Source organism: Perca fluviatilis, chromosome 6, assembly GCF_010015445.1.
Source record: "Perca fluviatilis chromosome 6, GENO_Pfluv_1.0, whole genome shotgun sequence".
Taxonomy (NCBI): domain Eukaryota; kingdom Metazoa; phylum Chordata; class Actinopteri; order Perciformes; family Percidae; genus Perca; species Perca fluviatilis.
The window spans coordinates 41,329,622-41,355,936 of NC_053117.1; the positions used below are offsets into that span (position 1 = coordinate 41,329,622).

The 26,315-nt window shown below is 39.9% G+C and overlaps 3 protein-coding genes and 1 pseudogene across 7 annotated transcripts in view; all 4 read right to left on the bottom strand.

Moving 5' to 3' along the window:
- The window catches only part of LOC120560230 (alpha-1-antitrypsin-like protein CM55-MS), a 166,247-nt gene that overhangs the window by 39,012 nt on the left and 100,920 nt on the right, over positions 1-26,315 (bottom strand). The gene's annotated exons all lie outside the window — the stretch shown is intronic.
- Positions 1-26,315, bottom strand: part of LOC120560231 (mucin-5AC-like) — a 63,982-nt gene that overhangs the window by 10,426 nt on the left and 27,241 nt on the right. The gene's annotated exons all lie outside the window — the stretch shown is intronic.
- On the bottom strand, positions 9,551-16,706 carry LOC120560207 (serine protease inhibitor 2.1-like). 4 transcript variants are annotated; one of them, XM_039802477.1, is made up of 7 exons: positions 16,584-16,706; positions 15,502-15,557; positions 13,983-14,640; positions 13,773-13,843; positions 13,266-13,462; positions 10,765-10,912; positions 9,551-10,680 (listed from the first exon to the last, which is right to left on the bottom strand). In XM_039802477.1, exons 1-7 carry the CDS (start codon positions 16,648-16,650, stop codon positions 10,492-10,494), a joined length of 1,386 nt encoding a protein of 461 aa, XP_039658411.1. In that variant the 5' UTR covers positions 16,651-16,706; the 3' UTR covers positions 9,551-10,491. The 4 variants fall into 4 exon arrangements, with proteins under 4 accessions (XP_039658411.1, XP_039658414.1, XP_039658412.1 ...); XM_039802480.1 differs by having other exon boundaries at positions 15,502-15,507; positions 16,584-16,703; XM_039802478.1 differs by having other exon boundaries at positions 15,502-15,533; positions 16,584-16,683.
- On the bottom strand, positions 19,493-19,891 carry LOC120560244 (annotated as a pseudogene).

Here is a 26,315-nt window from a genome sequence, read left to right on the forward strand (position 1 = left end):
GAAAATTAGAATATTACCTAAGACCAATACAAAAAAAGGATTTTTAGAAATGTTGGCCAACTGAAAAGCATTAACATGAAAAGTATGAGCATGTACAGCACTCAATACTTAGTTGGGGCTCCTTTTGCCTGAATTACTGCAGCAATGCGGCGTGGCATGGAGTCGATCAGTCTGTGGCACTGCTCAGGTGTTAGGAGAGCCCAGGTTGCTCTGATTGTGGCCTTCAGCTCTTCTGCATTGTTGGGTCTGGCGGATCGCATCATCCTCTTCACAATACCCCATAGATTTTCTATAGGGTTAAGGTCAGGCGAGTTTGCTGGCCAATTAAGAACAGGGATACCATGGTCCTTAAACCAGGTACTGGTAGCTTTGGCACTGTGTGCAGGTGCCAAGTCCTGTTGGAAAATGAAATCTGCATCTCCATAAAGTTGGTCAGCAGCAGGAAGCATGAAGTGCTATAAAACTTCCTGGTAGACGGCTGCGTTGACCTTGGACCTCAGAAAACACAGTGGACCAACACCAGCAGATGACATGGCACCCCAAACCATCACTGACTGTGGAAACTTTACACTGGACTTCAAGCAACATGGATTCTGTGCCTCGCCTCTCTTCCTCCAGACTCTGGGACCTTGATTTCCAAAGGAAATGCTAAATTTACTTTCATCAGAGAACATAACTTTGGACCATTCAGCAGCAGTCCAGTCCGGTTTGTCTTTAGCCCAGGCGAGACGCTTCTGACGCTGTGTCTTGTTCAAGAGTGGCTTGACACAAGGAACGCGACAGCTGAAACCCATGTCTTGCATCCGTCTGTGCGTGGTGCTTCTTGAAGCACTGACTCCAGCTGCAGTCCACTCTTTGTGAATCTCCCCCACATTTTTTAATGGGTTTTGTTTCACAATCCTCTCCAGGGTGCGGTTATCCCTATTGCTTGGACACCTTTTTCTACCACATCTTTTCCTTCCCATCGCCTCTCTATTAATGTGCTTAGACACAGAGCTCTGTGAACAGCCAGCCTCTTTAGCAATGACCTTTTGTGTCTTGCCTTCCTTGTGCAAGGTGTCAATGGTCATCTTTTGGACAGCTGTCAAGTCAGCAGTCTTCCCCATGATTGTGTAGACTACAGAACTAGACTGAGAGACCATTTAAAGGCCTTTGCAGGTGTTTTGAGTTAATTAGCTGATTAGAGTGTGGCACTAGGTGTCTTCGATATTGAACCTTTTCACAATATTCTAATTTTCTGAGATACTGAATTTGGGGTTTTCATTAGTTGTCAGTTATAATCATCAAAATTAAAAGAAATAAACACTGTAATATATCAGTCTGTGTGTAATGAATGAATATAATATACAAGTTTCACTTTTTGAATGGAATCACTGAAATAAATCAACTTTTTGATGATATTCTAATTATATGACCAGCACCTGTAATGTCCTCTCTGGCTGAAGATGATCCTAACCCCTCTCGCTCCTCTCTCCCGTTAAATTGGAACAGCCGGCAGTGGAGAGACTGGAAGAGCCGATACATATACATGGCTGTTTGTTAAAGATGGAAGCTTGGGGTGCGTCATAAGGTCTAATTGAACGGAGGAATTATGGTATTCTTTGGTAGCCTGAGTAACTTTAACCGTTGTTCATGTGAAATCTCAAAAACAGCCTGATGCTTTGTTTATATATTTGTGGCTGGCTGTTTGACCTATCTATTCCTGTCGATAAAGTATGATCGGGTAAATCCTGTAGTGCATACACTTGTAGCTGTTATGTATCTTTGTAAGTCATTGTAAGTTGCAAGCGCACGACCCCCCCCCTCGCGTGGAAAAAAAGTGGGCTCCCCCGAAGGCCACGGTATAGTTCGAACACTGCTTTCTACAATGTTGTCAGACACTAAGAATAAAAATTTGACTCTGTGAGCAGCAGAAACAGAACTTTTAGTGGACGAAAACTAACGCTGAACATTTGTCCTGTAGAGTTACATTACAGCCTGGCTCTTTGCTTGTCTGTTTATCTGTTATAGCCTCAGTTTGATGTCGGTTACAGTAGGTTAATGTTTTGTGTGCAAGTAGCACTCGACTGCCAGACATTCATCAAAATCTGCATCAAATTCATATTTTTAATGTAAATCCATTTAACATGAACATATTGACAGAATATGAATACGTTACCTCAAACGTTAAAGGCAATTCAAACCGGATCAGAAGCTGTGAGTCTCTTTTACAAAAAAACTGTTGATATAAAAGTGGAATATACTCGAATATCTTTACCATACTTTACCTCCAATTCCCTCCTGCTAAAATCAGCAGTGCTGTAAGAAGTTATTCAGATCCTTTACTGCAGTAAAAGTACTAATACCACTCTGTTAAAATACTCTGTTACAAGTTAAAGTCTGTAAGTATCATCAGGAAAATGTAGTAAAGTATTAAAAGTAAAGAACAATCCAATCCATTTTAGAAAGTGTAAACAATCCAAACAGTCAAACAACTTTCTGTCTGTCAGTCTGTCAGAAATGAAGGGACATCTGGTGGAATTTCCAGCATCAATGAAACAATCCCAGATGTTGACACAACATGAAATAACATGTATTGCTGTCAAAAATTTAAAAACCTTTTTTTACAGTGTAGATGTTGTGGCAACGCGAATGGGATGGATGACACTCAGGGATTTTTAAGATTTCCGACAATGCCACTTGGAATAGGCCCAAGACCTTTTAGAGCACACAGGTTTGTCCCACTCAATAGGCCAAACACGTGGTTCCCAATTTACAAAAATACTTTATTTAATAAAATGTAATTCAACATAAATATGAAGAACACAGACACGGTTTTACAGGCAAAACGCAATACAGTCGCTGCTTCCTAAAACAGGAAGGAAAGCTGGCAAAAAAAAAAAAAAAAATAGCCGACGCTGTAGATTTTTAAATCACAACGCTTATTAATATCACTACCTCATCAGTCAGGACCAAGACCTGACCATAATTACACTTGTGCTTTTTTCATAATTCAAACCGATGTGCGCATTAATTGGCGACACACGGCTCAAGAAGCCGATATGTAATTCCCTCCCATTAAAATATATATATTTGATAAAAATACCAATCAGGGAATGTTAACGGGGTTGTCGGTCTCTAAATGTTTTAACTTTTATGAGCGCACAACAAGGTTCTCACTAAAGTGGCCCTCAGGGCATCTCTCTCTCTCTCTCTCTCTCTGATCTTCTAAGAATGGTGACGCCGTTTTCAATGGAGTATTGATTGGTCAGTAGGCGGTGCTTTAACACCGGTTGATCTCTGATCTCCGACTTAACCGGCTCCTGACCAGGTTAGGTGTTCAGCATGAGTAACCACGGCGATTGAACCCGATAACAACCGCAGCAGCGGCAGACAAAGCAGCAGTGGCCCCAATGAGCTGGTAGTGGAGTCACGTGAATCACCACCTGTAGACTTCGGCCAGCTGATGAGCATTCCCTGTTTTCAAAGTCAAACCTGCACAGGGAGAGGGAGGGAGAGCGAGACCCACACGGCACTGGACATCTACCACCGCTCGAGAGAACCAAGGAATAAAACAGAGCACGGAGCACTCAGTCGCTGCTCTGCACAGACAAACACCTGACCCGGAAATGATGCATCAGTGGGGGCGTGAGACGGAGGGCCGCGCTTATATACCGCCGCCCTAGTGGTCAGCAGGCGCAATTAACTGCAGCAAGACAACCCTATTTCTATGCTGCTACAATGTAAAGGCTTACACACGTAAAGCACTTGCAAATAACAAAATCCTAAGAGGCATTGCTGCCTAAAACCAAAGCCTCCATAACGTTATTTATACTGCAACATTTCTATAATTCATCATGCAGAACTTCTACCACCAGAAGGCGACATTGGGTAGTTGTTCATATCCTCACAGGCAGCGGTGGAGGAAGTGGAAGAAGTATTCAGATTACTGTAGTAAAAGTACTAATACCACACTATAAAAATACTCCAAAATACTTACAAGTTAAAGTCCTGCAGTGAAAATTTTACTTCAGTAAAAGTATGTAAGTATCATCAGGAAAATGAAGTTGAAGTGTAAAGGATCCAAACGCTCTGAGCCCTAAAGGATTTTTGACAACCTCTGGTCCGTCTGGTTTTATTTTCTAAAAAAACTTGTAAAACATCAACACTGTTGTCCAGTCAATCTGTGAACACCATTTTTTTCAGGAAAATCAGGGCTATAATATTTGTGCTGCAGTGAGGCCACTTGAATGTTAAAAAAAGGACCTTAAACACAAATAAATAAATAAAACGGAACACAAATCTCACAGATACATATTGATATCACACACAGCAATACGAGCTAAGCCAATCTCCTGTCTAAATCAGTTCTTTTATGTATTAGGAGTCAAACTGTGAAGAAATAAACATAACTTATACAGTTGAAAAAATATCTACATTTTTTTCCAAAAAAGTCCAGACGCTTTTGGCCTCATGACATTAACTTATGCCAATACTCAAAATAATAAACTAATAATGTCATATTTATTGATATCACACACACAGCAATGCTACACAAGCATTTGTGCTGTCTAAAACAGTTCTCATATATATTAGGAGTCATCCAGTGTAAAAATAAATAGAATGAACATTATAACTCATATAAAGGACAAACTATTTACATTTCTTCAAAAAAGGCCCAAACTTATGCCAAAACTCAAAACAGTAATGCCATTCTTCTCTATAGAACGGTTTTGAACGGTAATAGATTATCTTTGGTCATATCTCACTATTCTGACTTTGAGTGATCTCTCCTCACAATAAACAATCTTTTATGTCGATGCCTTATTGCTGACCTTGCAAGGGCTTAATGTGTGACGGACCTCCCTTACATTGATCGACAAAATGTAAACAAGCTCTCGGAAAGCATCATGGGAAAATGTATAAATTATGGACATCAAGTGGATAAATCTTGGATGTAAGAGTTTGGATTCATTGCTCAATGACCCCGAAAAAAGGAACAAGTTCCAGGCTGGATAGAAAACCTATAAGTGATACAAAGACACCCCCGTGACGGCCCAAGTGTTAGCTTTCAGCAACAAAAGACGCTAAGTCTCTAGCTCTTACAGCTGTAAAATGATTAAAATATGAATAATAAGAGCGTCATCTCGGTGAAAATAACTGAGACGGGAGAAGTCATGGCAATCTTTAACTAAAGCTGGTAACTGAGCTAATTAATAAATTTGAGTACATTAGCTACAATGTCTAATCCATCCAAGGTAGACTGAGCAAGGAGGTTGTGAAACAAAGTTTCTCTCCTGTAGAAGGAGCAAGTCCATATGAAATCAAATGTCTCCAAAATTTGAGGATTTTTCTGTATCAAGTACTTTACATCTATACTTCAAGTACATTTTCCTGAAGTAAAATTCTCAATGCAGAACTTGTATTTTTACAGTATAGCTGTATGAAATCAATGGTTTCCGGTTTTAAAAAATGGGGAAGAAGACAGACCTTCAGTGAATCTGACTAGGGCAGAAGTTTCATTTGGCTGTGAGGGCAACAATGATATTCTGCATTTAATCACTGACAGACCATTCACTGTCAAACCTTCCACATATCAGAAGCATAAATTAAGATGCTCCCAACCTGGGTGTCATCCACTTCAACCATTTGATGACAAGGTGCGGGCCAATGGTGTTCTCCAGTGTTGCCATGTTGTCAGGCAACATCAGCAACATGGAGTAGGAGCTGGTCACAAATCTTTTCTACTGAGTAAAATGATAAAGCGGTCAATTGTCCTGCCCATGTGTAGCAAAGCTAACAGGAGACACAGGAAGATGTCTGTCTAAAACACACCCACAGTCCTGGGAAAAGGTCAATCAGCCAGATTAACTGAAAACACCGGTGTGGGTGCTCACAGACTTCAAGCAAGACCACTGCAGTGGCAAAACAAGCTGCAATCTAACATTTACCTTAATTTTTCATCCACTAAAAGTTACAGGTTTTGCCACTGACAGACTCACATTATTCTAAGTGTCTGACAACATTATGGAAAGGATCCCTACAGAGATACCTTTTTGTTAAAGAGTAAAATCCTATTAGTTTCATATGAAACAGCCCCAAAATCACCATCACCAAACCCCACCAGATCCATGTAAATAATCAGTACTTTAATCATTGTAAAACACTTCAGTCAAAGTGGACAGAAACTAAATAAAACTACCAAAAGCCGTCTTGGTTCAGCTTTCCACTGTTCCAACAATCACCACTCTGGTTTGGTTGAAATAAACCCTTAATTCACCCATTTACATGTGGAAATATGCTGGCTCTATACACGCTAAAAGTCCTGATTATTTACATGGAGTCTGGTGGAGATATGCTGGCTCTATACATGCTAAAAGTCCTGATTATTTACATGGAGTCTGGTGGAAATATGGTGGCTCTATACACGCTAAAAGTCCTGATTATTTACATGGAGTCTGGTGGAGATATGCTGGCTCTATACACGCTAAAAGTCCTGATTATTTACATGGAGTCTGGTGGAGATATGCTGGCTCTATACACGCTAAAAGTCCTGATTATTTACATGGAGTCTGGTGGAGATATGCTGGCTCTATACACGCTAAAAGTCCTAATTATTTACATGGAGTCTAGTGGGTTTGGTGATGGTGATTTCAGGGCTTTTCCTCAACTAGTCTATGAAAAAAAAGGGTAAGCAAGCCAAACATCACAGGACAATAATAAAGTAAACAAAAATCAACCACAAACCTAACCTGGATGTGAGGGTTGAGAGAGATCACCAGAACTGAACCTCCAGCCCTCTTTAAAGGACAGAGAGTCAATCAAGCAAATGTGAACCAGGTGTAGACTACCACACCTCTGCCTGCCTCCTACCCTGCTCACATGAGAGGTGTCATCACAATTGTTTTGTTTCTGTGTCTGTGTCTGTGTGTGTGTGTGTGTGTGTGTGTGTGTGTGTGTGTGTGTCACTGGAAGAGAAATAAAAGCACACAGCCAGTATAGTTTCCCAACAGCGCCCCCTGGTGTTTCATAGACAGAAACACAAGCTGAGGGATGCAAGTAATTGTTTTTTGTTTGCAGACTTTATTATTGTGGAAGCCCATTTCCGCCCATGTGATAAACAAAAGATCCTGTAAGTCCAGAGGTGGAAAGTAACAAATTACATTTACTCACGTTACTGTAATGGAGTAGGTTTTTACTTTTTAAAGTAGTTTTGTTTTCAGTATTGTATGTTGCTACATTTTAAATCACATCCCTTGTCATAGCACAAAAAGATTGAGATTTAATTACATACGCATAATAAGTTTAAATAAGATGAAAGATGATACAAAAAGTATCTTTTCACCTGCTCTTAAAAAGTAATTGAGTAACTTTTATTCTGAGTACATTTTTAATTAGCTACTTTTTTACTTTTACTTGAGTACATTTTTTTACGTCAACGTACAGACTTTCAAGCCAGGGTGCAGAGTTCACTGCCCCGGGAAAACTAAAGCCTTTCACCCAGGAGATGTGTGTTCCTTGGGAGTATCATTCTGAGATGCTGGTCCATATTAAGTGTTTATCTTTCTAAAATTATTGTACTTCTCCGCTGACAGACTACGTTCTGCCTGCAGGGATCGGGACAAGCAACATCAGTGCCAATCAGAGCGAACTACTTGTAGAAGGACTGCTAAGGGTAATGATCAATTTCTTACTTAGCATCTGTACTTTACAATGATAACTCAGTGTGGCCTAAACTCATGTGATTTACCGTATTGACCCAGGCATAAGGCGACCCCCGACTTTATGAGAGCAAATATTTTTTTAATAAAGAAAATACTTGTTTATTTATCACATATTCACACAGCCTCCGGTCCATCTCACAGAAGAGGCTGGTTTGGGGACAACGGTGTGCTTCTTTTTGACTGTTGACTTTTTTGACAGAGAGAGTTGGAATCATCAAATTTTTGAGTAGCAAACGTTACTTTTTGTCAGACGGTCTTCTTAGGCTCTCCATCTCCGTACATCACATCCTGTGACTCCATATTTTGCGGCTGATTGACAACTCTGCGTTCATCACCATCATCTTAAATAGGGAAAGACCAACACTGTTTTTTTCACAGGATAGCTAATTAATAGTTACTTCTGGTTGTTACAACTACACTACCCACAATCCTGAGCGCTAACAGGGACCTCGCTGATTGGTTGAGCTCGTTGTTACCATGGAAATGTTTACAGAACCCGCAAAAGCTGCTACCACTCAAGTCTCTGAACCATACCTGTCAAGTATCCCGTTTTGGCCGGGAAAGTCCCGTATTTTACTCTTCTTTCCCGCCGTCCTCCCGTATTAGTATTTTCCCGTAAATCTCCCGGATTATAACCTGCGTTATTAAAAAATAATAATACCCCGGGCCCGAGCGCAGTAAAAAAAACAGAAACATTCCCAATCTGAGTTCTGTCACTAGCCTCACGATAACTGCCACCTGCAGTAGCCTACTACAGATACTGTAGGTGGCAGTTGTCGCGAGGTCAGTGTGTGAGGTCAGATGATGAGTGACAACGCAGGAAAAAAAAAGAAGAAATAAAAACAGAGACGGATGATGGACGCTACGACAGAGACGGTGCGCTGCCTAAACTTCTGAAGGCTTTACTCTGCATTCCCCACAGCAATGAGAGTTGAGAAAGGGTGTTTAGCATGGTACGAAAGATTGTTCCAGAGAATAGGAGGACGTTAGACCACAGAACTGTCTGCGCTCTACTCTCATGTAACATGAACCACTCTGGCCCCGCCCACTAATACACTCCTTCCACAACAGTCTAAAGAATGCAAAGTCTACAACAAATTTGTACAATAACTCACTAAAAGAGTAAAGACAAGTTATGTGAAATGAAAAGAAAAACTGTAAACGAAAAGCAATATGAAATGAAAAGAATGTGTGGAATGAAAAGAAAATGTAAATGTAAAGATAAAAAAAAATTAAATAATAATAAATAAAATATATATTATATAATATATATTTTATATAATTTATAAAAAATAAATGTTATAAATTGTAAATGTTTTCAGCATTCTGCATCAAGTGGTGATTTTAGCTTTCTTGTACACCTGTCTTAAAATGTAAGGGATACTGGAGCTTGGTTGGGGTGGTGGGACTGCTCGCGGTGGGCGCCGGAAAATTTCCCTTATTTTCAAATCCAAAACTTGACAGGTATGCTCTGAACGTTTCTTTACAGTGTTGTTCTTTTCTCTTTTTTGCCATTTCAAAATGTGTTTTTGCCCCGAATCAAATGTCTTATGGTCATGATTTATCTCATGGCTGATTGGCTTGGTCCCAGGCTTAAGAGTCTTTATATCAGCATTTAATAAAACGTCCACGGAGATGTTGAATGGTGAAAATTAACTACGGGGCCAAAGCCGTTCAAAAGGTGGGCGGTCACTGTTGAGCTCTATTGTATTTTTTAAAAGCTAATCTTTGGTATAAATGAATACCAAATGCTTATGGCTGTTTATATTTCATCCCTTCATTATTTTGCATTCGCAGACTAGTTTGCTACATACTCAATCAATAAAGCAAGAGACAACAAAACAAAAGATTTTCTGACTCCTTTATATGAGCTCAAGCTGTGCTCAAGCAAACACAAAGTGATGTTCCATCAGATGGTTGGGTTTTGTAATCTTGCCTATGAAGAGGACTTTCTCCATGTTGTGTTAATAACTTTTACTACTTTATCTACTTCTTACACATTTAAGCGATTTCCAGCTTTGAGTCAGCCTTTTCTAAAAACATATCTTTCAAACATTATTTGTATTATTTAACTTCTCAATAATATTCATACCAAATAAACCCATTCTCACTTTTTCAACTCTTCCTACTACTTCAATTACTTATTACACATTCAAGCCAGCAATTCAGAGTAGTGTCAGCCTCGAACATACAGAATTCACACTGTCCCATCAAGTTTAAAAATCCAATTCACTTTCTCTACAAGGATTTTGATTATTAGCCACAATGTCTAAACCATCCAAGGTAAACTGACTGTGAGCTGTGAAACAAAGTTTCTGCTCCTGTAGAAGACAGAAGTTCGTATGAAATCAACTGTTTCCAGTTTCCAAAATGTGAGGATTTTTCTGCATTAAGTACTTTTATACTTTAAGTACATTTTCCTGACGATACTTACAGACTTTTACTGAAGTAACATTTTCAATGCAGGACTTGTACTTTTACACTGTGGAAGTCGTACTTTTACTTACATAATGGATTTTAATACCCAGAACTACAGCGGTTCAAAAAGTGGGTGGTCACTGTTGAGCTCTATTGTATTTTTAAAATCTGATCAGTTATAAATGAATACCAAATGCTTAGGGAAGTATTATTAGTAGTTAAGTATTAAGTATATTTTATCACTACATTATTTTACCTTGAAAGATTATATAAAAACTGTTTACACTCTCAATAAAGCAAGAGACAAAAAACACAATTTTTTCTGACTCCTTTATATGAGATGCAACAGCTGTGCTCGAGTCATGATCCATCAGATGGTTGGGTTGATAATCTTCCCCAAGAAGAGGATTTTCTCTGTGTTGCGTTCAGTGATGATGACCATGAATGGACGATTGAACTTCAACACAGGGACGACAGAATTACTTGCGATGTCAATGCCCGTGGCGGCAGCAGCGGTGGCTCCGGCCTCGTCCACGTCCAGCGTAGCTTGGTGCACAACCTGCGGTGCAACGCAGACAAAGTGAGACAACGGACGAATAGAAAATGTGTGAAATAACTTAAAACATATGCTTTGTTTACTTACTTGTGAGACTTGCAGACTTTCCTCCTCTGAAATGCCTCTCAAATTTGCACGATCACCAAACATGTCTGTCATTCCCATTTCTGACAGCACATCTTTCAGGTTGTAGGAAGTCTTGATGGAGAACTTTGGAATATATACATCAAGTACCCTAAAACATTGGGGGGGAAAGACAAACATTCAGTGAATCTGACTAGGGCAGAAGTTTCATTTGGCTATGACGGCCTTAAACAATGATATGCTGTTTTTATCACCGACAGACTCAGATTATTATTCTAAGAGTCTGACAACATTATGGAAAGTATCCCTACAGAGATAGACCTTTTAGTTAAAGAGTAAGATCCTTTTAGTTTAACTTGAAACTGCCCTGAAATCACCATCACCAAACTCCACCAGACTCCATGTAAATAATCTCTGTAGGGATCCTTTCCTCCTGTGAAAAAAAACTGACTTAATTAAGTTGATACAAAGTTAAAACAATAATACATTGTATTTATGGTAAGGTGACCAGATTTCTGAGACAATACCAGGGAAATTCTCAGCTCAAAAGCTGCACTAGGGCACAAGCACCCCTAGGGTGGTCCATGGGCATGCTCCCCTGTAAGAAAATTTTGTCTATTTTAATGTTTAAATGCATCAATCTGGTGCACTTTGAAAAGAAATTCAGAGGTTAGACTTGATTATTCTAATCTATTGATGGACATATGAAATTAAGTTAACCTTTATTTAACCAGGTAGGCCGTTGAGAACAGGTTCTCATTTGCAACGGCGACCTGGCCAAGAAAAGCGTAGGCATGCAAGACAACAAATAGTTTCACATTCAATACAGTACAAGAATACAGAATACAATATGCTACATAAAGTTAAGTGGGCATTACAAATGCCAGCACGTAGTGAGATGTAGGTAAGTCGATGAGTGTGCAATATACATGAACACAGTCTATTGGCGTTTTTCCATTACATGGTACCTGCTCGACGTGCCTCGACTCTACTCGACTCTACTCGACTCTACTCGACTCTACTCGACTCTACTCTACTCGACTCTACTCGCCGCGCTGTGCGTCCGTTTTCCGTTGCAGATTTTAGTACTGCCTCAGCGTGGCTGGTCGTCATAGCGACTGCCGTGGGCGTGGCTTAGTAGCGTTGGCTTTTCCCCGACTCATTTCCTGGTTCTCCGTCTCCGTAAACAACATGATATCAAAGAGATAGTTAACGTTTACTGCTCCAGATTTCCCACCGTGGTCAGAAAGAACAGGGGAGACACTTTGTTTCTATCACATATATATGAGTCTAGAGTCACTACTCACTGCGGAGATAATCACCGTCACTCTCTCACTTCTCCCTCGCTCACCAGCTCCCCACACACACACACATCACACATGCACACACCAGCGCACAAGTATAAACATCAGGCCACTTGTATGCTACGGAGAAAGCTCTGCGTGGAGCCTCCGGCAGCAAAAAAACACCGCTGGCTAAACTATTTAAAAATGCCGTCTTTCGCTAGCGATGCAGTGATCAGTGACGATTCTTTCCGACCAATCAGCAGCCTGCAGGTTTTCACGTCACCGTTTCGGCTCGCCTCAGCTTGCTTGGAACCTCGACTGAGGTGGTACTAAAAAAAGTATCTGTTAGCAGGTACCGGGTACTTTTTTCCGTGATGGAAAACCAAAAAAGGCGAGTACAGTCGAGGCGAGTCGAGCCGGTACCATGTTATGGAAAAGCGCCATAAATTACTGCTGTGATGGTGTAAAGAGTCAATGGTGTAAAGAGTCAATAAACAGTTAGTCTAGTGGTTTAGTTAGTGAAGTAGATCAATTCTAAAACAATGAATAGACAGTCTAGATAAATGCTGAATTGTAGTGAAGAGTCAATATACAGTTAGTGCAAATTGCAGTCTATTAAGTGATATAGATCAGTAATATCACTAAGCAATAATCGGTCTATATAAATTGCTGTGGCTGTCTTGAGCCTGCGCGTGTAGGTTGCGTGACTATACGTTTGGTCAATGTTTTCTTTCATTCCAATTTTGGATCTGTCAGTCACAGTGAAAACGGGACATTTCCAGGGACGTCTGGTCACCCTAATTTATGGGCACCTTTCTTGATACTCAAGGACACATGAACAAATAGTAAAAGATTGAAGCAGATGCACAACAAAGTCCACACAATTACAAAGCAATGAACAACTACAGACAAATACTATTAAACTCTGTTTCCTTTTCTTTCCAAACGGAACATGAATGTCCTGCCTCCTTACCAGGACATTTGGTGCACTTATACTTCCTCACCTTACTTCCTGCTTTGATTCCGTCAGAAATACTACGGCCACTAGAGGGCGCCACCACTACAAACCTAAATATAGGTCCGAATGATGCTGGAACAAACCACTTATGGGGCAGGTTTTTGAGGGAGGACAGTCGCTATCGGACAGGACAAAGCTGAGTACTTTATTCAGAGTCAAACCTTCCACATATTAGAAGCATAAATTAAGATTCTCCAAACCTGGGTCTCATCATAGCCTTCAACCATTTGGTGACGTGCTTCGGGCCAATGGCGTTTTCCAGTGTTGCCATGACGTCAGGCAACATCAGCAGCATGGAGTAGGAGCTGTTGAAGGGGAGCTGAAGGACCGTCGTGTTCAGATCGTGGTCGTGATAGGTTTTGAAACTATCCTCCAGATTCATCATGAGAACCGGAACCTGGACAATGACAATTTAAACATGAAGACACACAGAATGAACGATGACGCTAAATTATACTGGGACTCAAATCCATTCTGTCCTTTTTATCGTCAAAAAACAGCAAAAGGGTTGAACAAAGCAGCAGATGTCAACAAGAAAATAGGGTGTTACAACTCTCAGGTTTTCCAAAGTTGTGTTAACGGCATGAAAAATACTTTATAAATCTTTTTGTAAATTAACCTTTAACCTTGTTTAAGATGTCTGGCTCCACCCCTAGAATTACTGGGATTCAAATCATTTTTTCTAAATTAAGAGAGAAACTCTGAACCTTGGTGTTCTCGTCCACGTTGAAGTCGTCCTGCTTGGTGAGCTTGGGGTCAAATGGAGTCTCCCACTTTCCTGTTAGACATTGAGTAAAAATAAAACAAAACTTGTGATTTCATACATTCAGTTGATCTCAAAATATGTAAACAGATCTTACATTATTACATTAGATTATTACAGACTGACTAGATATCATCTTACGGGACCTTCTTACCTTTGTAGTAGATGTAGCTGATGAGATACATGACAGTGCTTTCATCCAGGTTTTCCACCAGCTGATCAATCTTCCCGTTGGTCTTCTCCTCCACGTACTTATTGATGGTATCAGCACTTTCTGTGGTGTTGGTGAAGTCCACATTGAACCCATCTGCGAGGTACGACTGCTTCAGGGTCTGCAGGAACTCCGGCTTGGGCTTGAAGCCGTTGTCCACGAACACCGCGGTCCCTTCGCTACCGTCCTCTTGAGATGTGTTGTTGGCCCTCTGGAGGAAGGTCTGGAAGACCTGGTCCACATCTGTCTGCGTCAGGAGGGAGCTGTTGAAGCCCAGACCACTGAAAAGCTGACGGTGAGTCTCCCCCTGCGCTCCCACGGACAACGCAGCCAAGGCGGTCGACACACTAGCCGGGGAGAAGAAGATATTCTTTCCCTGAGAGTCAGCATGAGCTGCTAACTGCCTGTAGAGTCGGAAGGAAAACTCTTGGTTTACTTCGTTCACCAGGGAGACGCTGCTGGCGCTGCCGTTCACTACAGTGTCTTGGCCGGCCTTGTCGTTGCCGTGACCCAAATGATTGGGATGGTGATGGCCTCTGCCCACGCAGATAACCACTGATAGGACCCAGAGACCCACGGCTGCACGCATCATCATTGTGAACTAAGAAAAATTATCAAAAGTTCAGCTTCATTGTTTGTTTTAATGAGGAAACTGATTTGTAGTGGAGGTATTTACTATGGAGGATATATTCATTAATAATTCAAATTGAAAGTCTAAAGAGAAAATGACACAAGATCAAATCAATATTTTTATTTTACTATTTTACTACGCTAATATGAAAAATCATGCTATCATTGAATTTAAAAAAGAAAACTGAAAAAGCAAAGAAATGTAAAATGATTTATCTTTTGAATTTTGCTTTTCTCCTCAACAGTGTGCTTCCCAGCAGTCAGCTCCCCCCTGCTGTCCTCTGCACACCTTTCGTTTCAGACCCTGCCACCAGCCTTTCCTCATTCACATTGACATCTGTCAAGTCCAAATGAAAAGTTAAATGTTAAATTGAAATGGAAAAGCCAAATGTTAAATTGAAATGGAAAATTCAAAAGATAAATCATTTTACATTTCAACTTTGCTTTTACAGTTTGCTTTTTCTTTTTTAAATTCAATTATTATAATTATTTTTCGTAGTAGCATAGTAAAAATAATTTTAATTTGGTCTTGCTTTGTTTTCTATTTGGAGTTTCAATTTGAATTATGAATAAATATAACCTCCATAATTGTTAAAGTAAGTATATTGAGTATAACAAATAATACGAAAAAACATCAAAACATTGATTGAACTTCCAAAAGGAGAATAGTAAATCTAGTAATAGTAAATCTAGTAATATCTAAAAGATCTACAGTTCCAGTGTGCACAGTTACATCTCAAACTCAATGTGTTAAACTGTATTTAACTGTTGGCAGAGTATTTAAACTTGTATGTGAAACACATGAAAACAATCCATCTTTCTAACAGCTTACCTTCTCCTGGTTGAAGAGCAGACAGAGAAGCACTGACAGGATGAAGAGAGATGTTCCTTTTTATAAGAATAAATCAGAGAAACTGTACTTTAGCTTTGTTTATTCTCTGTCTCAAACTCTTATTTCCTAGGCCCCTGCTTTCGTTCTGTGTAATCATGTTTCACCGTAACTCACATCAAAGTGAGGCTGCAGCAGATAAACACACAAGCCATGAACCGTTGGACCAATTTAACCCTTCAGGACAAATGTTCAGCGTTCACCTTACCTGTATTTGAGGTACTGCCCGGATTTCACCCTTTTGAACAGTGTTCACAGTAAATAATAAGACTCAACATAAAATTTAATGTTACGATTTCACAGCAGCAGCAGGACTGAATCCTGCAAAATGTGTCTGTGTGTGTCTGTTTGTGTGTGTGACTGCAAGTATGGGTGCAAGTGTGTGTGTGTATGCATGTGTGAGTGAGTTTTTTGTGTGTTTGTGCATGTGTGTGTGAGTATGTTTGTGTATGTGTGTGTATGTGTGAGTGTGTGTGTGTCTGTGCATGTGTGTGTGTCTGTGTGTGTAACTGGATGAATACAAAATAAATTAATGCAAAGGCCATTTCAAGATTTTGTGAAAATATGAGCTTAACTTGTCTCCCTCATACAGTAGGTCTAGGGGTTTTCACCACTCGATGCATTTTGGAAGAAAACATCTGGTATTTAAATCATCATACTCAGTAAAAAGCAGCTCTGTAAAGCAGGTCGGGTGTTTGCCATTGGAGATCGATTGACAATTAATTAATTTTAAAATAATTGTATTTGCTATGTTCAGTTATACTAAGTAAAAGAGCAGTACAACGAAGCATAAAAGTGAAATCAGCTTGTTTCAAGTTTGGATATTGAAAGAATCTACTCTAGTGTATTGTTTGAATCTAACAAAATGCTTGTCATTAATTGTGCAGTGCCCAATAGTGGTGTGCAAGTGTCAGTGTGACGGAAGGAGAGTGAGAGAGAGGAGCGGTGAAAAAAACGGCCGGAGTAAAATGCTCTTATAAAAAGAAACCCAAAACAAAGCAAAGTAGTTAAAAACACTTGCGTACCGTTTCCGTCGTGACTTCCAGCCGCACGCCAATCCTTACACTCTACCTTTGGATCATCATGCCACATTTGCCGTGCAAAGTTGTTCACGGATGCCAGTAAACCATTCACAAGTCAGCAGAAAAACACGGACTGGATTATTGGACTGACTGGAATGACTGGACTGACTGACTAGACTCTGTGAGTTTATTAAGTAACTCTTTTTCTTTACTATGACGTTTTTGTTTTGTTTGTTTTGAGTCTGAGAAACTGACCAGCTTCATTTCAGCACTGATCTGGATTTACTTTGTGATTTTTGTAGTATTTGACTGCATCTAATTTTGTATTGAGGTTGTTAGTTTAAGTGTGCAGAACATCCGAAGTGGACTTTTGAGTTGGATTGTGTTTCATTCTTGTGATTGTGTTTTTTGTGTGAAATCTCTTATACACCAATATTTTGTTTTGTACTGGCTTTTGAGTTATGGTGATTATTACTTTTATGGTCATTCAGTGGTGAGGGTGTAGCCTACATTATTTTAAGATGAACATCCTTCGTGACATTTGAGTTAAAAAAAAACAGTAACGTGTATCTTACTGCCAGGAGAGAGACCTGGCTGGCACCCCAAACAAAAGATAAATCATTTAAACCTGAGCCAGACTGTCACAACGTTTTACCGTAACTCACATCCAACTGAGGCTGGAGCAGATAAACACACAAGCCATGAACTGTTTGACCAATTTAACCCTTCAGGACAAATGTTCAGCGTCAGCTTTCCTGTAATTGAAGGCTGCCTGGATTTAAACCTTTTTGTAACTTCACACAGCTTGACAACATCCTGGAAAGCGTTTTTTTTTAGTTAGGCTGCTGTACAGTGTTTACAGTAAATAATAAGACTCAACATACATTTAATGTTACGAGTCCCTTTTGGGTCCCTTTTGGGCTTCCTTCGGGCTCTTTTACAGAGTGCTTTACGTGGCATCGGGATACCATGAAGCCTTCTCCATCTACCCTTGCACTTTCTGTGTTTTGGGAAAGATTCATTATCACTCTCCCAGCCGGAGAGGGGTTCCCTTGCGCTCGCTGAGTGTAAGGGAGGAAAAAAAAAAGAAAAAAGACTATCTCTGAGAAGTGGCTTCGAATATATATAGTTATATAGAATAGTTATACAGAGGCCAAAAAGTGCTCTTCTCTCTTAGTTTTTACCCAGACGCTCTCTTCGTTGCGTTGTGGGGAAGATTTATTTACCCTCTTCGACATCGAAGAAGGAGATTACCTGCTCGTTTATGAGTGTGGGAGAGACAGGGCCAGGAGGAGAAGAGAAGCAGCCTTAAATACCTCTGTTAGAGCGGAGGCTTTATCTTTATCTTTATTTGTATTTTAGTTTTATTTTGTAAAGGACCACTTGCTTTTAATTTCTGCTTTTGTCACAAAATAATAAAAATCACCTGAGTCTGATTTTAGACTAGGGGAGCCAATCTTTGCCAGTTCTTTATTTTCTCTGGGATCGTACCGCCCGCTGTCAAGCGGGGAGGGTTTCCCCCCCTACGGGGGTTAGTGACTCCTCTTTAACCTCCCGTGGAGAGTAGCCTCCCGGCGGGGATCGACTTGGACATGCAGACCTCCTGTTATCTCCTAGTGGGAGTGCATTTCCCTATCACAGCCTGGTCACAGCCTCTGAGCATCCCCTCTCTCAGTCGGGTGACCAAGAAGGGCAAGGCGTATGGGCTGAAATATGTGCCACCAGAAACTGAATTTGAATCATTTATATTTGAATTTGAATTGCTAAACTTGAATAATTGCATTGAAAAACTGAATTTGAATCACATAATTTGAAATTGTATTGTTTAATTTGAATCATTGCATTGAAAAACTGAATCTGAATAGTATAATTTGAAGTTGAATTTATTCGTTTGTAGCTGAATTCCAATAAAATTTGATCTTCACTGAAACTTCAACTCTCTATATATCCTCACATTCAGTTCTCACTATTCAGATTCAGATCAGCAAATTCAATTTCAAGTTACTGAGACAGACATCCGGGTACTTGGAGGATGAAGGAAGAGCAATCGAGCGCAGATTGATAGGTAGAGTTCAGTGGCGCAGATACACAGGACTCCTCTTCGGCCAGCACATACGTTTTGGAGCACAGCCTCGCCTTGACCCAGAGACTCCTAGAGAATATAATCTACCTGTTCACAATGTTCAAAATGTAATGCCTGGTGTTATTAGGCCTAGGTTTATTAGTCACATTCTTCCACTTAAGTAAACTTAAAATGAACTATCGCTACTTAGGCTACCTTAGCCTAGCCTACTGCATGCAAAGTAGTGTGACTATCCATATTTGAAAATACATGTTAATTAATTTAAACATTTGAATTGCATTGGTTTACTTTGTACATCAGCAAGCCTGCAATACAATGTGATGTAAGAGTCAGTCCCCTGAGTTTATACAAGATGTTTCCACATTAAAACGCAAAATAGTAAATTATTATTTGAGTCTATTTTTAATCAACTCTAATATCTGATCGTTTGTCTCCTTCCTTAGAGCGTTTATATACATATTAAAGTTAGTTTTGTTTGTGATTTAAAAGTGTAGCTTTATCATCATGTGCAGTAACAAACAAAACAAAGAGACTAATTCATGTGTTTATAAAAAGAATATTTATTATAATCAGTTCACAGATCTGAGTCCAAACAGAAACTTCACCCTTCTGAACTAAGAGGTTCTGCTTCAAAGTGAAGTTTAAACAGACTGAAATGTCCAGGCTCACTGCTCCACTATTCATTCATTTAGTTCTGCATGTAGTTATTTATTTAACGAGACTTAAAGTCATGTTTCGTCGTCCACAGTCCGAGTCCCGCCAGACTCCCTTTAGGAAACCTGTGATTTAAACTTCAGCAGGCTGTGACAGTCCGCTCCGCTGAGTCCTGGTTCTAGTTCTCCCGGGCTTCCCTTCCCTCCAGCCATCCCAGCAGTACGGCCCGGGCCTCCAGCAGCGTGGTGTCGGTTTTGGCTTCCAGGAAGCGGGCAGTGAGCTCCAGATCCTGCAGCCACAAACGGACTCTGCTGCCCCGCTTTAGCTTCTCTCCGTCTGCCGGCCGCCGGCAAACGCAGTGGAACTTCCAGCCGAAATCTACATACAGGTCGTCCTGGACTACGTGATAGATCCTGCCGATCACCACTCTGTCTTTGGCCGGTCCGATCTGGATCAGCGGGGACCGGCGCAGCAGTGAGGCAAAGCAGTATTCCTGCCCGGGGAAAGAGACGCTGCCGCCGGCCACAAAACTCTCCACCTCCCGCTGCCGCCGGAGCTCAGATTGCAGGTCCAAGGCGGCATATATATCATAAAACACATTCTCACTTGTGAACTGTTATCCCTTGCTGTTTTTGTTGGTCATTTCTTTCGTTCCAACATCCAAAAACAGTTTGGTATCTTTAGTGCTAATCCTGCGCCACTGAACTCTACCTATCGATCTGCGCTCGATTGCTCTTCCTTCATCCTCCAAGTACCCGGATGTCTGTCTCAGTAACTTGAAATTGAATTTGCTGATCTGAATCTGAATAGTGAGAACTGAATGTGAGGACATATAGAGAGTTGAATTTTCAGTGAAGATCAAATTTTATTAGACTTCAGTTACAAACGAATAAATTCAATTTCAAATTATACTATTCAGATTCAGTTTTTCAATGGAATGATTCAAATTTAACAATACAATTTCAAATTATGTGATTCAAATTCAGTTTTTCAATGCAATTATTCAAGTTTAGCAATTCAAATTCAAATATAAATGATTCAAATTCAGTTTCTGGTGGCACATATTTCAGCCCATAAAGGCGGGCGTCCTTGAGAAGGAAGGGACCTCCGTGACCCTGGGAGGACGGCCGAGACCGTAAGTACTAAAGAACAATCATTGGTTTTAAAGATCCCCTCGGGCAGTGCTGGTCACATACAGGGGGATAAGAGCCCGTGTTTTTGGGGACGTCTGGTGTAGTGTGTATCTAACCTCTTGTCTCGCCTTCGGGTTCCCTGATCCGGGCGAGGGCTTCTCCTTAGACGGAGGGCGTGTGTGTCTCTATAAACTAAATTAATCAGGGAAGCGTCAAAAGCAACTCCTTTTTAGTATAGGTCAAAACATCCGCCCCGCTGACGGGCAACTGGCGTTCGTTTGTACGGCAAAAGAGGGCACTAGTAGGGCCGGGGGTTTGCTGAGGGGAAGGCGATAAAAAGGGGTTGGCTTGGCCACAGCGAGCGACGCGACGCACACACACAGCTGCATGCACCCATCAAGGCCGCAGCTCCTGCCTGTGCCCTTCTTATCTGTCTAGGTACTTTCCTACACCTTACAGTTTCTTAAAGAAAGCTCTTTCTGTCCTAAAATGCAAAAACAGATCAGTATGTAAGCAAAAGACAGATTTAATATATAAGCAAGATATATGTTATTTTTTTAGGGGGGTTTTCAACACACACACTCTAAGCAATGATATGGTTTGCTTTTCAAAACACATCTATCTAAGTGATTATATGGTTATCTTGTTAATACTGACAACGCTATATATGTTGTAAAGCAAGAAATGACATGGATTCTGATATTTATTCGTTTTTGAGTTTTCATCTGGCCTTGCGGACAACACCAGAGTGGTGAGCGTACAGACTCTAACCAGACAAGGAAATCCACTGCCCTAGTTCCTGATGCCAACATTCCTGAATAAAGCAAAAACAAAGCCGATTAACAATATTAAGAGTCTACAGCCTGCTGGCAGCTCTGCCAGGCTGTACTGAGGCCCAGAGGGGCTTTGAGCTCAATGCTCACATTGTTAGGGGTCATTGGAAACATGAACCAAGAACTATATATACAGTGCCTTGCGAAAGTATTCGGCCCCCTTGAACTTTTCGACCTTTTGCCACATTTCAGGCCTCAAACATAAAGATATAAAACTGTAATTTTTTGTGAAGAATCAACAACAAGTGGGACACAATCATGAAGTGGAACGAAATTTATTGGATATTTCAAACCTTTTAAACAAATAAAAAACTGAAATATTGGGCGTGCAAAATTATTCAGCCCCCTTAAGTTAATACTTTGTAGCGCCACCTTTTGCTGCGATTACAGCTGTAAGTGGCTTGGGGTATGTCTCTATCAGTTTTGCACATCGAGAGACTGACATTTTTGCCCATTCCTCCTTGCAAAACAGCTCGAGCTCAGTGAGGTTGGATGGAGAGCGTTTGTGAACAGCAGTTTTCAGTTCTTTCCACAGATTCTCGATTGGATTAAGGTCTGGACTTTGACTTGGCCATTCTAAAACCTGGGTATGTTTATTTGTGAACCATTCCATTGTAGATTTTGCTTTATGTTTTGGATCATTGTCTTGTTGGAAGACAAATCTCCATCCCAGGCTCAGGTCTTTTGCAGACTCCATCAGGTTTTCTTCCAGAATGGTCCTGTATTTGGCTCCATCCATCTTCCCATCAATTTTAACCATCTTCCCTGTCCCTGCTGAAGAAAAGCAGGCCCAAACCATGATGCTGCCACCACCATGTTTACGACAGTGGGGATGGTGTGTTCAGGGGATGATGCTGTGTTGCTTTTATGCCAAACATAACGTTTTGCATTGTTGCCAAAAAGTTCGATTTTGGTTTCATCTGACCACAGCACCTTCTTCCACATGTTTGGTGTGTCTCCCAGGTGGCTTTTGGCAAACTTTAAACGACACTTTTTATGGATATCTTTAAGAAATGGCTTTCTTCTTGCCACTCTTCCATAAAGGCCAGATTTGTGCAGTATACGACTGATTGTTGTCCTATGGACAGAGTCTCCCACCTCAGCTGTAGATCTCTGCAGTTCATCCAGAGTGATCATGGGCCTCTTGGCTGCATCTCTGATCAGTCTTCTCATTGTATGAGCTGAAAGTTTAGAGGGACGGCCGGGTCTTCGTGAGATTTGTAGTGGTCTGATACTCCTTCCATTTCAATATTATCGCTTGCACAGTGCTCCTTGGGATGTTTAAAGCTTGGGAAATCTTTTTGTATCCAAATCCGGCTTTAAACTTCTCCACAACAGTATCTCGGACCTGCCTGGTGTGTTCCTTGTTCTTCAAGATGCTCTGCGCTTTACACGGACCTCTGAGACTATCACAGCAGCAGGTGCATTTATACGGAGACTTGATTACACACAGCTGGATTCTATTTATCATCATTAGTCATTTAGGTCAACATTGGATCATTCAGAGATCCTCACTGAACTTCTGGAGAGAGTTTGCTGCACTGAAAGTAAAGGGGGCTGAATAATTTTCCACGCCCACTTTTTCAGTTTTTATTTGTTAAAAAAGTTTGAAATAGCCAATGAATTTCATTCCACTTCATAATTGGGACCCACTTGTTGTTGATTCTTCACAAAAAATTACAGTTTTATATCTTTATGTTTGAGGCCTGAAATGTGGCAAAAGGTCAAAACGTTCAAGGGGGGGAATATACTTTCGCAAGGCACTGTATATATATATATATATATATATATATATATATATATATATATATATAATGTTTTAATGTTCTACTTATACTCCGCTACATTCCTGCACACAAAACACATGTAGTTTATCAAATCTGATGTTTTATTATGAATGAAACTAGCCAACAATATAACGGCTACAAGTGCAGCTGAGATGATTAGACCATTAAACACACAACTGTTTGGATCCTTTACACTTTCTAAAATGTTTTAATACTTTAACTACATTTACCTGATGATACTTACAGACTTTTACTGAAGTATGATTTTCACTGCAGGACTTCAACTTGTAACAGGGTGTTTTTTTTTACAGTGTGGTATTAGTACTTTAACTGCAGTAATCTGAATACTTCTTCCACCGCTGCCTGTGAGGATATAAACAACTACACAATGTCGCCCTCTGGTGGTAGAAGTTATGTAAGATGAATGATAGAAATGTTGCAGTATACAGTTTTTTTAAATTGTTTAATGACAGTGGTCACAACTGAAGCCACATGTGGAAAACTCTAACTACAGTCTGCATTACCAACAGTCACCTGAGCTAAACAGTTCACATCTCCTGCAAAACTCATTCAGAGCAACACAACTCTTCACACACGTCTCAGAACAGGATCAGTGCAGCCGAACACTATGAACAATCCTCATCAGATAACACACACTGTCACTCAGACCACACAGAGTAAAAACACTAGCATCAAACACCAATACAGAAATTACAAACTGTTCATCTTTACAGTTTGAACAATTTGAGTGACTTCACACTACTCAATAGTTTAAAGAAAAGATATAGATTTTACAATATATCAATTTTTATGTATTGTAAGCAAGAACGAATGGAAATCAGGAATTTTCTTCAATATAGTATTTTGTCTCTAGTAATTCATGGAATTACAGTAAAACAAAAACTAAAGGTGCATAAGAGTAACAAAGAGTTTTCTTCATCCCATTTCTTTTTTATAGCTGTTTATATAACTTCAGACATCTTACCTGGACATATTGGTATCTTTGCTCTTTTACCTGTTTCTCTTAAACAGTACATTGCATAATTGTTTTTAATTGTTCTTATTTGGAGTTTGTATAGAAAAAAGGCTTTCTGATCTTTCTCTGTATAAATAACATACATGTTCACTAACTAGTCTAAAACAAGACACCTGCTTAATGTTTCAGCTAAAATTACAGTAAGCAGTGTTTGATAGGCACCAGACTGAAATCTATTCTGTTTTGAATGTGTGGTTAACAGTTTTGACAGCAGTGTGTTAGCATCTGAACAAAGTGCTGTAAATCTACAGTGTTGTACAGGTTGTGGTTAAAGTCATGGGGTAAGTGTGCAGAGTTTTGAAAACTGTGTTCAAGCAATGAGAAACCAACTAGAGTTTGGTCCACATGAACTGCTGCTCTGCAGACTGTAGTTAGAGTTTTGCAGATCTGCAATGTGACTCTGTGAGCAGCATAAACAGAACTTTTAATGGACGAAAACTAACGCTGAACATTTGTCCTGTAGCGTTACATTACAGCCTGGCTCTTTGCTTGTGTGTTTATCTGTTGTAGTCTCAGTTTGACGTGGGTTACGGTAGGTTAATATTTTGTGTGTAAGAAGCACTCGACTGCCAGACATTCATCAAAAGCTGAATCAGATTCATATTTTTTATGTAAATCCATTTAACATGTAACACATTGACATAATATAAATACTTTACCCTAAAAGTTAAAGGCAATTCAAACATGATCAGAAGCTGTGAGTCTCTTTTACATAAAAACATTATCTGTGGATCTAAAAGTGGAATATACTCTAACATCTTTATCATACTTTACCTCCATTTCCCTCCTGCTGAAAGCAGAGCTGGAAGAAGTATTCAGATTACTCTAGTAAAAGTACTAATACCACACTGTTAAAATACTCTGTTACAAGTTAAAGTTCTGCAGTGAAAATGTTACTTCAGTAAAAGTATGTAAGTATCATCAGGAAAATGTAGTTAAAGTATTAAAACATCTTAGAAAGTGTAAAAGATCCAAACGCTCTGAGCCCTAAAGGATTTTTGACAACCCCTGGTCCATCTGATTTTATTTTCTAAAATAGCTTGTAAAACATCAACCCTGTTGTCCACAGTCAATCTATGGACACCATTTTTTTCAGGAAAAACTGGGCTATTAGAATATTTGTGCTGCAGTGAGGTCACTTGAATGTTAAAAAAGGTTATAGGACCTTAAAGACAAATACATAAATAAAACAGAACATGAATCTCACAGATATTCAGAAGTATTGATAGCACACACAGCAATAAAAGCTAAGCCAACCTCCTGTCCAAAACACTTCTCATTTGTATTAGGAGTCAAACTGTGAAGACATAAATATTATAACTTATACAGTTGTCAAAATATTAACATTTTTCAAAAAAAGTCCAGACGCTTTTGCCCTCATGACATTCACTTATGCCAATACTCAAAATAATAAACTAATAGTCATATTTATTGATATCACACACACAAGCATTTGTGTTGTCTAAAACAGTTCTCCTATATATTAGGATTCATCCAGTGTAAAAATAAATAGAATGAACATTATGACTCATTATAAAGGACAAATAATTTACATTTCTTCAAGAAAGGCCCAAACTTATAGCCTCGTGACACCGTCCTAATCTGGCGAGCTGCGGTTTTGTACTCGCAGATCAGTCTGGCATCTTGAGATAGAGAAAATTTGTAGCCGTTTGCAAAACGACCGACCAATCAGCGTTGGTTTTGAGGTGGGTTTAGGAGAAGCGTTTATCACCAACATAGGTGGTGATAGACCGATGGTTTGTCCAGTCAGCTAACCAGTATTTTAAGACAGCGGTAGCCCTAATTCTGTTAGGCGCTTGCTAAGACTTTTTTCTCTTGGATCCTTCTTTTGGAATATGGACCGGGAACCTGAAATGGTGCCTTTTATTCGTAAATTCTCGTTACACAAATGGCAAATATCCGGAAACGGAAAGTTCCCAGATGGATATGCCGAGCAAATGTGAAGTAATCCATCTGGTGGAGTCAAGTTACCAAACTTATGCCAAAACTCAAACAGTAATGCCATTATTCTCTATAGAACGGTTTTGAACGGTCTTTGGTCACATCTCACTATTCTGACTTTGAGTGATCTCTCCTCACAATAAACAATATTTGTTGTCCAACAGATGCCTTATTGCTGACCTTGTAAGGGCCTAATGTGTGATGGACCTGCCTTCCATTGGTTGACAAAACGTCAACAAGCTCTCGC

Bases quoted from the DNA above. Each gene is read 5' to 3' on its own strand.
- LOC120560207 (XM_039802477.1), bottom strand. From the start codon at position 16,650: ATGTGGCATGATGATCCAAAGGTAGAGTGTAAGGATTGGCGTGCGGCT. The intron at 14,641-15,501 runs GTAAGCTGTTAG...AATTTTTCTTAG, and splicing joins TGCTCTTCAACCAGGAGAAG to TTCACAATGATGATGCGTGC. The intron at 10,913-13,265 runs GTTTGGAGAATC...CCAATGTTTTAG, and splicing joins AAGGCTATGATGAGACCCAG to GGTACTTGATGTATATATTC.